The sequence below is a fragment of the Nycticebus coucang genome, chromosome 9 (genome assembly GCF_027406575.1).
Source record: "Nycticebus coucang isolate mNycCou1 chromosome 9, mNycCou1.pri, whole genome shotgun sequence".
Lineage (NCBI taxonomy): Eukaryota > Metazoa > Chordata > Mammalia > Primates > Lorisidae > Nycticebus > Nycticebus coucang.
The window spans coordinates 135,346,083-135,358,180 of record NC_069788.1 but is presented as its reverse complement, the minus strand read 5'-3'; the positions used below and the strand labels follow the sequence as shown (position 1 = coordinate 135,358,180).

General features: G+C 39.2%; 1 protein-coding gene across 1 annotated transcript in view; it reads right to left on the bottom strand.

Annotated features, from left to right (window-relative positions):
- The window catches only part of LOC128594818 (leucine-rich repeat-containing protein 37A2-like), a 41,725-nt gene that overhangs the window by 23,377 nt on the left and 6,250 nt on the right, over positions 1-12,098 (bottom strand). The window contains exons 2-5 of the mRNA XM_053603667.1: positions 10,982-11,053; positions 7,789-7,860; positions 3,928-3,999; positions 3,185-3,265 (exon numbers count right to left, since the gene is read on the bottom strand). Coding sequence (XP_053459642.1) covers positions 3,185-3,265; positions 3,928-3,999; positions 7,789-7,860; positions 10,982-11,053 — 297 coding nt within the window. The remainder of the gene's footprint in view (positions 1-3,184; positions 3,266-3,927; positions 4,000-7,788; positions 7,861-10,981; positions 11,054-12,098) is intronic.

Here is a 12,098-nt window from a genome sequence, read left to right as displayed (position 1 = left end):
AAAAGAGGGGCAGAGGGCTGGGTGGCCCGGGGCTGCAGCCGCACGCTCACGCTGGAGGCTCTTGCTGACCCGCAAGCTCAGGCGCGACAAAGGCGGAGGGCGGGAGAGGGAGGGGAGGGCCGAGCGCAGCAGCGCGCGGGGCGGAGGTGGGGGGCGCGCGCGGGCCGGCGGCGGGGGCGGGGCTTCCGGGAGCTCCGTTCATCCGGAACCCGCGTGCCCGGCTTGGCTGCGGCAGGTGAGGCCTTCTAAGGAGCTGTGGTTTGTAAGGTTTTATTTTAGTTCACAACTCCCCTTTTGGCCAAGATCCGCCAGAGGCAGCATCGATGGTCAAACTCTTACTTTGTTCTATTAGTTGCCAGTGAAAGGTGTAAGCGGAGATGAGATGACACCACAGCACTCTACCAAGGGGCGACAAAGTAAGATTCTGTCTCAAAAAAAAAATAATAATAACTAAAAATAAACTAATAACTAAAATCTTAAGGCTCCCCCCTCCAGCTGACTAATCGGACCCCCCTCTTGGCCAAAGGGCTGAGTTGCTAGCCCTAAGAGCGGAAGTCAGAAATGCCTCATCAAGCCCCCTCCCTTCTGGGAGACTCATTAACAGGCCTGAGGCTATAGAAGACAAACCTGTAGGTCCTCTGCTTACTTAACAGTTCACTTGACTCTAGGTATTTGTTAGATGTGTTGTCTCTAATTAACAGATGTCCTTAACTTAAAGGATCCCAAGCCTTTAGACCCGGGGTCCTCAAACTGCAGCCCGCGGGCCACATGAGGCCATGTGATTGTATTTGTTCCTGTTTTGTATTTTTACTTCAAAATAAAGTTTGTGCAGTGTGCATAGGAATTTGTTCATAGTTTTTTTTTTTTTGAACTATAGTCTGGCCCTCCAACGGTCTGAGGGACAGTGAATTGGCCTCCTGTTTAAAAAGTTTGAGGACGCCTGCTTTAGACAAAGCTTCATTTCTTTAACCAATTACAAATCAAAGAGTTTTAAAACCCATCTATAACCTGTAAACCTCCATTTTCAGATGTCCCACCTTTTTAGGCCAAACCAACTTACACCCTGCCTTGTATTGATTTATGACTTTACATGCAATTCCTGTCTCCCTGAATTGAATAGAAGCAAACTAATCCAGTCACAGTGAGTCCACTTGCTCAAGGTTTCTTGGGCATGGGTCCAGGCCATGGTCCTCAAATTCAGTTCTTAGAATAGACCTCTTCAAATTATTTTACAGAGTTTGCCTTCTCTTCTGTTGACAATGTTCAGTGAAGGTGGTGAGTTCAAGACATTCGTACTGATGCCATCTAAATCTCTTGGTGGAGGGATCTAATGAATCTGGTTCTTTGGTGTGAGGGCAAAAGAAAAACAGACCCTTGTGTTCTTCCTCTATGCAAGGCATCAGTAAATTAACAAGGGAAGAGAAGAGGTCCCTATAAGACCAGCCTCTGTAGAAACTGTTAATCAGTTCCACACACACCCTAAACCCCTCCCTCTAACCCAAAATGAATGGTGTGAAATTAGACTTCCAAACCTCAAGACAGGTGGACAGTCTTTTCCAAAGTCAAGTATAGAAGAGGATCTTCACCTTGAGTCTAAAATTTCCTTCAGGCCATAGATCATATATACCTACCATGATCTGCTTGTGTCACAGAGAAATTATTGAATTTTGAGCTGAAAGAAAATAAAACCTACATAGCTTTTTTTTTTCTTTTTGAGACAAAGTCTTGCTTTGTTGCCCTTTGTAGAGTGCCATAGCAAGACAGCTCATAGCAACCTCAAATACTTGGTCTCAAGTGATCCTCTTTCCTCAGCCTCCCAAGTAGCTGGGACTACAGGTGTCCACCACAACACCTGGCTATTTTTTTCTTTTTTAGAGACAGGGTCTCATTCTTGCTCAAGCTAGTCTCAGACTCCTGAGCTCAAGAAATCCACCTGCCTCAGCCTCCTAGAGTGCGAGGACGACAGGTGTGAGCTACTGTGCCTGGCCCTTCTACATTACTTGTTGAAGGGTAGTCAGGAAAGCAAGTATATGGAATTAGGCTAAAGTAATGTATTTTCTTTCTGAACATTTTTTGCACTATAGCTTAACATGAACACCATTTTCCCCCACAGTGCAAAGATGCCCACAGATCATTCTTCATAGGTATGTATTTTTTTAAAAAAATAAGGTTTGGGTGACAGGGAGAGAAGTGCCCTATGGCAGATTTTCTGGAATTCTTTCTGCTTTACCATTTATTTATTATTATTATTATTATTTTGTCAGGTTTTTTGGCCGGGGGCTGGGTTTGAACCTGCCACCTCCGGCATATGGGGCCGGCGCCCTACTCCTTTGAGCACAGGCGCCACCCTGTTTTACCATTTAAAAGAAACTGAATCTGGGTGGCACCAGTGGCTCAGTGCGTAGGGCATCGGCCCCATATACCAAGGGTGGCGGGTTCAAACCCAGCCCCGGCCAAACTGCAACAAAAATAAAGAGCCAGGCGTTGTGGCGTGCGCCTGTAGTCTCAGCTACTTGGGAGGGTGAGGCAAAACAATCGCCTAAACTCAGAAGTTGGAGGTTGCTGTGAGCAGTGTGACGCCACAGCACTCTACTGAGGGCAATAAAGTAAGACTCTGTCTCTATCCAAAAAAAAAAAAATAATAATAATAAATAAATAAAAAACTAAAAGAAACTGACTCCGATAAAACATCCTTCCCCTTTTGCACCCTGGAGGACTTTGTGTTACGCTTCCTTCTTTGTGGCTATATGCTGTATACATTTCAGCGGTTAGAAACTCTGTACATGAGTAGGAATCAAAGTTATATTCAAACGTAGGATTTCAAGGACAATTCACATATCAAAGCAGCATTGTTGGGGCTCCCAAGACAATGCTAATTTGAGCATTACTTGCTTGACATCTTTTATCACCCATACCAAAGATCATTTCTAGGGAAAGCAGAGCATGTCATATGGAAGTTACACAAGTCTCCTGGCCCCTTTGTACCTTAGTTTCCTCACCTGAAAAAAATGGATGGATCCTTTCTGTGAAATATAAATATAACTTAAAAAAAAATTAAAAAAGAAAAATTGGATAGATCTTAAGATATGCTATTCAGAGTTCATAATGAGCTTATACCTAGTTAACTGATAACTGAATGATGCTTTTACACATAGCTTTTTATGTGTTCATCTATTTAACTTACACCTTGTGTAAAAATTGCATTCCATGCCATGCCTGAAACGTTCCAAAGCTCAGTTCAGTGATTAAATTGCAACCAAGATTTCAACAAAAAACAACAAGAAAAAGGAAAGACATAAGCCGATAAAGAAGAAGAAAATATATTCTTTCAGAGCATTTATCATTTGGCAGTGATTCTAACTTATATATGACAAAACATAACCTCAGTACTTTCTCCGTACACGAAGGAAATTTCGCTGTAGAAGATATTGGCTTATGATTTATACTTTCATATTTACTATACATGCAATGTGTAGATACAAACCAGTGAATGCTCAGCCAATACTTGTGTTAAGAGATCTTTATTTCTCTACGACAGAGTTTTGCAACTTAAGTGCTATTGATATATTAGCTGTATAATTCTTTGGGGGATTTTTCCTGTACATTGTATGTCAACAACATTCCTGGCTTCTGCCCACCAGGTGTCAGTAACATACCCACAGTTGTGACAACTGAAAATGTCTCCAGGCATTGCCAAATGTCGTCTGGGTACAAAATCCCACTAGTTGAGACCATTGTTCTATTATGATCCCCTCTGATCTGTGTAATAATTGTCACACTAATCTTTGCTAGAGATTAAATGAATTTGCTATATAATTTTAGTAACTTTCTACTAGTAAAATTTTAATCATATTTCAAAATGAATAGCAGAGGGTTTATAAGTTTAATAAAAGTTCCAAATGTAATGAAGTTCTATTTGTAACTTACACATACTGCAGAAATGGTAGTGATTCAAAGGTACGTCTTTCAATAAATTGGATTTTATTGCAGGATAAATCTCTAGAAAAAGTGAAAAGAAGACATTGCCTTGATTCGATACCAAATTAGTAGGAACAACTAGTAGAGTTTAGAAAGATAATAATGAATATGTAGCTTTTGTCTACATTCTAAACTTTTGGACTTGTATTTGAACTTTCCATAGCCCCCTAATGCTCCCTGTATTTCATGATTTTCACCAATAAAATATGCAACTGTAGATCTTAAAAGATTTTGGATGTAATCTTTCCCTGGGCAGCAGGAGACTTGATTAAACAACCTTTTGTAGCCTCATCAAATTCTAGATTAGAAGCTTCAAGTTTTTATTTTTCTATATAATTTCTAATATGAAAAGGAATAACCTCACATTTTACACCTTTCTGGTTTAATTCTGTTTTTCTAAGCTAGTTCAATACCAAAAGAGATAAAAGCTATCCCTTCACATCCTTTGAAAGGAAGTTACCCTTCTAATTAATACATAACTTTGAACTAATTCAGAATTATACCATATTAATAGAAATTCATTTTGGTTTTATATTGCCTTAATATTCCATGAAAGCAATTTTTTCGGTGGTACAGTGATGGGACATACCAAAAGGCAACACGGAACTGGATTTTTATTTCAAAACACCCCTTAACTATAGTTGACTATTTCTCTTGACTCCAGTTTATCCCTCGCTCTTCACCTGGCTGTTGTCACTCTGTTCTGACTGGTATCTCTTCCTTCTAAACCAGTGGTTTTCAACCTGTGGGTCGCGACCCACAGGAACTGTGTATTAAAGGGCCGCGGCATGAGGAAGGTTGAGAACCATTGTTCTAAACTATCCTGCACACAATTGACCAGATGAACTCTCCAGAAGTGATTCTCAAAGACCAGCATATGGGAATTTATGAAAGATGCAAATGTTGGCCTTACTCTGAACTGACTGAATCAGTAGCTGTGGAGTTGTAGTCCATAACCAAGGCCTAACAAGACCTCCAAGTGCTTGTGGTGCAGACTTAAGATGGGCGTAAAGCATGGTGGTATAGCATGGTTCCCTGCGATGGCTTTTGCTTGGCATTCAAAGCCCTAGAAAGTCTGGCTCCAGTCTCCTACTCTCTCTCCTTGCACTCTACAGGTACTCAAAGCATTCCTCAAATACTTTGCTGTATTTTGCCTTTCTCCCATTTCCCTTTTCCAAGTTTGGACTATTTCCCCCCAAATCTGTCCCAGGAAATCTGTCTAAGGATATCTGATGGCCTTCTGATAGATCCTGTTCTAGCAGCATTGCTCTAGGAACATCTTCTCTGATCCAAACTCAAGTCTTTTCGCCTTCTTCTGTGCTCCAGAAGCAGTTTGTCCCTCTTAGTGCCCATAGCTATTTCTTCCTTTCAATGTAGTTATTTTTGCTCCCATTTCTTTTAAGTATAAACGCCTTGAAAGCAGGGATTAGGTCTTGCTCATCCGCAAGCCCACTGTGTTTAAAATTGACACATGAGAATACAGTAGAACCTCTCTAAGCTGATCACTTACTGGACTATAACAAACCAGGCAACATACAGTGGTGGTCGGCATAAGGAACTTCCACTGAGCACATGTGGCGCATGTCTGGTCTGTGAAAATGAGGTAAAATTATGGAGGTGGTCAACCATGGAGGTTCTACTGTATTTATAAAATGAGTGAAAAGCTGAGAACGAGGAGAAGAAGAAAAAAAAACTATTTTAAAAGAAATGCAATTTTATTACTTTGTATCCTTCTTCTGGGCCTTTGCAACCAGCCCTTTGTCATCCTCTTAGTGCTTGTCGCGTTATGGTTGATGCTTACATGTTTGTTTCCCCTGTGAAATGTTAAGTTCTTAGAAGGGTAGGAATCCTGTCTTACTCATCTCTCTGACTCTAATATTAGGCAAAGTGGTTGGCATATTCTCTTGTTTTTTTAATTGGTTGGCATTTTTTAAATGAATGAGAATATATCCTAACATGAAAGATTAGCTTACAAAATATGCATATGTCATTGTGGAAGTAAGGAAGGGCCTACTCCATTGAGCAATTACGTCATTTACTTTTTTCCCCAAATGTGGCAGAGGTGCCTAAGAAGACCAGTACAAAAGTGGTCATGCCTTTAAGGCCTAGAAGGTTAGATCATTCAAAGGACTATTTTTAGTGCCATGTACCTACTTCCCTTAAATCTTCTACATTTGAAAGAAGAATCTATTTGCTAAAGAGCAACATTAGTGAGCTTAATAAAGATTAATGATGTACACACTTCTTGACCACACTTCTTTGCCGTGGGCAAAGGATAAAACTCAGACTTTCATAGCAAGGGATATAGTATCTTCTTATCTTTAAAAAGATAGAAATAAATACTATGCAAGTATTTCCTCCTTGGCAATAAGGCAGGAGAAATTTTCATTTTGTAATTTGGGAAGAATTAGGAGCATAGGTAATATGCTTATTCATTGTAAATATTTCCAGCTATACCATTTAACCATAATTTAAACAACTTTTTTTTCTTTTTGAGGCAAAGTCTCATTCTGTTGCATCAGGCCAGAGTGCCATGGTGTCAGCCTACCTCACAGCAACCTCAGACACCTGAGCTCCAAGCTATCCTCCTACCTCAGCCTCCCGAGTAGCTGGAACTATGAGCACCCACCATACTGTTTGGATAATTTTTCTATTTTTTAGTAGATACAGGGTCTCACTCTCAATTAGGCTGCACTTGAACACATGAGCTCAAGGGATCCTCCTACCCTGGACTCTCAGAGTGGTAGGATTACAGGTGTGAGCCACTGCACCTGTCCTTAAACAACTATTTTCAATAAGAGTATAGTAATTTCTGCTATGAAATCCTCACTGCCAGCCTATTCTCTTAAATATATATATTTAATATATGATTAAATTAAATCATATCTATGATTTTAATATAATGTTCTTATATTAAATATTTAATATTCTTTAATATTTTATATTCTTAATTATATTTATTCTTTATAATTCATCTGCTTATTTAATAGTTAAATGTTAATTTAATTCAGATTAAATTATCAAAAAATTCTGGATTAATGGCATTCAAACTAGTGTAGATGGTCTATATTTTCCTTTCCTTTCCTTTGAGCAACAACTTAAAGTTTAATTCTTCTCATGCTACTAAACCAACTTTTTCAAATCCTTTTCCTTTCTTTCTTTTTCTTTTTATTTTTTTTGCATTTTTTTCACCGGAGCTGGGTTTGAACCCACCACCTCTGGCACCTAGGGCTGGCACTCTACTCCTTTGAGCCACAGGCGCCACCCAAATTTAGCCTTTTCCTGAAGGCTAAATAGTAATATTTTAGGCTTTGTAGGTCACATATGGTCTCTGTTGCATATTCTTGTCTTTCTTTTTCTTTTACAGACCCTTTCAAAATGTAAAAAGCATTCTTAACTTACAGGCTGTAAATAAAAACAGACTGTGGATTAGATTTGCTCTATGGGTTGTAGACTAAATATAAATATAAGCAGATGATATATAAAACTTATAAAACAAGGTTCATAGGGTGTCAATAATTGCTCAGATGTTATTACCACTTTTTCCTTATAAGCAAAGTTTTTTTCTATCCGTATCTTATCTACATGATTTTAAAAACTAAAAATGCACAGAGATGGGCTAGAGACGGGCTAAAACTCTACACGGATTTAGAGAACTGCAGCATTTTATTGCTGAAAGAAGTTTTAGAGATTATCTAATTTGAACCCCTTATTCACTTTACAGATCATATCACTAAAAGCTCATAAATAAATATGATTAACTAAAAAATAAAGAAAAAAAAAATAAATAAATATGATTAACTAACTTACAAATACTGGAGGGATAGCAGGCCTTCAAATGAATCTTTATGTAATTCGGTCAAATGATTTTCACTGAGAATTCTGAAAAAGGATAAGGTTATTTGTTATTTCTTTTTTAAGATTTTATTATTGTTTCGGGTTAATCTGAGGGCACAAAGAAATAGGTTACAATGTTTGCATTAGTTAGGTAGAGTTCCTCTTATAATTGTGTACAGCCCCAAGAAGTGGGCCATACACTCGAACTTTGGGCCCATTGAGTGGGAGCACCTCCATCCTCCTCCTTCCCCTCTCCCTGCTCCCTCTTTCTCCATCCCAGACTTTGAATTGATTTGAGTTTTTCTCTTATGTGGGAACGTATCAGATTATCTGCTGGCCTCATGTTAGTATTGAGTACATTGCATTCTTGCTTCTCCACTCTGTGATACTTTACTAAGAAGAATGTGTTTCAATTCCATCCAGATTAATACAAAAGATGTAATGTCCCCATCTTTTTTAATGGCTGAATAGTATTCCATGGTATACATATGCCACAGTTTGGTATATCCATTCCTGGGTTGGTGGCATTTAGGTTGTTTCCACATTTTGCCAATTGTAAATTGAGCTGCGATAAACAACCTAGTACAAATGTCTTTATGATTGAATGATTTTTTTTTTTCTTCTGGATACATGACTAATAGTGGGATTTGAGGAATCACATGGGAGATCTAATTTGAGTTTCTTTGAGGATTCTCCATACTTCTTTCCAAAGAGGTAGAATTAGTTTGCAGTCCCACCAACAGTGTAAAGGAAGAGGTTATTTCTAAATAAAAATGCAAACTATTTGCCATATAGGACTAACTCCTATCTGTGGAGGAAACCTGGGTAATGGTGCCAATTGAATACACTCATTCTTATTTAATTTCAAGGTGGCAACATCTGCTTTGTTTTCATTCAAACCTTTTTTCATATTTTCCTTTTTGTGTCCAAATCTCTACACACACACACCCCTACCCACTATTCCCACCAAATTGTATATTTAATGCCTACTCTCTAGATCACAAAATCCCTGTTAGAACCCAACTCTGGTTCTAATCAAGACCAGCAGAACTGCCATTTCCTCATCTCTTTCCCCCCAATTATTTTTTTGTTGTGGTTGTTGCTTTTTTTGAGACAGAGCCTCAAGCTTTCATCCTGGGTAGAGTGCTGTGGCGTCACAGCTCACAGCAACCTCCAACTCCTGGGCTTAAGAGATTCTCTTGCCTCAGTCTCCCAAGTAGCTGGGACTACAGGTGCCCGCCAGTTATTTTTTGGTTGTAGTTGTCATTGTTGTTTGGCAGGCCCAGGCTGGATTTGAAATTGCCAGCTCTGGTGTATGTGTCTGGCACCTTAGCCGCTTGAGCTACAGGCACCGAGCCCCACATGTTATTATTAAAGCCCCACATGGACCTATGTCAGGCTACAAGTGAAGTCAGTAGGCTTTTCCCCCCATTTAAAAAATGTTGTTTTTTTTTTTTTGAGAAATACAATGTGCATAAAATGCATATAACTTAAATGTTCAGTTTAAATAATTGTAAAGCAGGTACCCATGTAATACCATCACGTCAAGAAAGAGTACCATGAGCATCCAGAAGCTCGTGAGGCCCTTTCCAATCACAACCCTCTCTCTGACCTCTGAAGATAACCACTATCTTAACTTTTATAGTAATTTCCTTGTCTTCAAAATATAGTTTTACCTGTTATATGTCAGTCATACACAACATACTTTAGTTTGCCTCTTCCTGAACTTTATATAAATGGAATCATATTACAAGGGGACAAACTTTAATGGAAAATAAAATGACATCTCTATTTTCAAAAACGAAAACTCAGAGATCACCTATAAAAGTTGAACTGATGACACACAAACTACTTTATTTTTCCAAAATAACTTATGTATCTATATTGACTGCTTTAATAAATTAATAAGAAAATGATAAAAACAATTCAAAAGGAAAATGGATAAAGGACAGAAAACTCAAAAGAAACACAAATGTTCACCAACTTTTAACAAATAAAGGTATTTAAATTCAAGAGTAATCAGAAAAATTCAAATTCAGACAGGACCCTTTTTGTTCACCCATCATATCAGCAAAGAGTTGGAGAATACTCAGTGGTAAATTGCTGTCATATTCTGTTGAGTATAGTATAAGTTGGCACAACATTTTTGAGGACAATTAAAATTTAATATCTACATTGTCCTCATATCAACCATTCCATTTCTAGATATCTGTTCTACAGAAATATTTGCCCAAGTTTACAAAGAAGCAGCAATGCACCTAACAAGAAAACTGGACATAAGAGGGTGTCGCCTGTGGCTCAGTGAGTAGGGTGCCGGCCCCATATACCGAGGGAGACAGGTTCAAGCCTGGCCCCCACCAAACTGCAACAGAAAAATAGTCGGGCGTTGTGGCGGGCGCCTATAGTCCCAGCTACTCGGGAGGCTGAGGCAAGAGAATCGCCTAAGCCCAGGAGTTGGAGGTTGCTGTGAGCTGTGATGTCAGGGCACTCTACCAAGGGTGACACAGTGAGACTCTGTCTCTAAAAAAAAAAAAAAGAAAAGAAAACTGGACATAATCTAAACATCCATCCATAGGGGAATTATTAAATAATTCATGCCACATCCATAGTATGGAATCCATAATATGGAATGATGCAAGAGTTTAAATGAATAGAGTAACCCTCTAAGTGCTGTGAAAGAAAAATCTAACATGTATCTTGAAGTGAAAGAATCAAGTTGTAAGATGTTACCATTTCTATAAAACAAAAAACGTAAGGCCACACAAAAAATTTATTTTGCTGTATGTAAATATGTATGTAGGCAAATACTTGGGAAAAGGTCTGGAAGGATATGCACCAAACTTAAGAGTAGTGGTGACCTCAAGGACCAGGCATCAGGGCACAAGGAGGGTGTCCATTATACCTGTTATTTTGTTTTTATATATTAAGAGTATAATGTGTATTACTTACACAATAAAAAATACATTTAAATTGCCTCTTTCTTTTAAAGAGAGCACACCAAATTTAATTTTAAAATAATCATAGAATTATAATCAACAGACATTGATTTGAGATGTGGAGGAAGAAATACCTTTCCTTAGAAGTGTTGACCTTAAAATTCTGGACCAGGAAGGATCTTACAATGCAGCTAAATTTTTGTACTCATATCTGGAGAGAATATACTCACAGTTTCTCAGTCCAACGGTATGATTTCCATACATTCTCATCAATGTAAGAAATAGCATTTCCTTGGAAATTTCTGTAAAGAAACACAGGAGATATTCAAATACAGAAAATACTTCCAGTTTTCTCATTTCCAGAGCTATGAGCTTCCTAGTTTGCACAATTAATCAAGAAATAATGTGGGGATTCCTGGAGATTCCAGGTGTCTCTGCAGCAGCCTCTGTCACCCTGTGACCTGCAGGTACTGGGACATATCGGGAGCTGGGAAATGATGCACAGCCAGAAAGAAGAAGGCGGCACCAAGGATTCTGAGCAGCGTTTGTCTCTGGAGTTGGGCTCTGAGCTACGGCCTGCTCTTCAGCTGTTCCCTTTCCTGGGGATCCTAAGTGTCTCTGCAGCAGCCTCTGTCACTCTGATTCTGCAGAGAATTGACCTGCAGGACACCGGGACATCCCGGAAGCTGGGAAATGCCCAGAGCTGTCTGAGCAGCTGTCTGCCTGCAGCGCCCAGCGTCCCTCCCTCCTGGTGACATTCAAAAGGTCCTCAGGGAAGAATCCAAAGGAGTGTTAACATTCAAGGACATGTCTGTTGAATTCTCTATGGAAGAGTGGGCCTGCTTGGACCCTGCTCAGCAGCATTTGTATGGGGAAGTCATGTTAGAGACCTACAGAAACCTGTTCTTCCTGGGTCTTACTGTCTCTAAGCCAGAACTCATCACCTGTCCGGAGCAAAGCAAAGAACCCTGGAAGGCGAAGACACGCCAGACACTAGTCAAGCACCCAGCTCTATATACTCATTATACTGAAGACCGTTTTCAAGAGTGGGGCACAAATATTTTATTTCCAGGGATGATCCTGACCAGATATCAAAGCTATGGCTCCGAGAATTTAAACTTAACAAAATATTGGGAAAGTGTGTGTAAGTGTGATGATCAGAAAGTATGTTACCGTGGACTTCACCAATGATTAGCAGCTACCTATGGCAAAGTATTCCAATGTAGTAACTCTTTGAACACCTTCAGACAATTGTTAAATCTCAATGGACAAATAATGATATATACCTTAGAGAAAACTTTTAATTGTAAAAGCTATAGGAAAGCCTCTAACTTCTGGTCACATGTT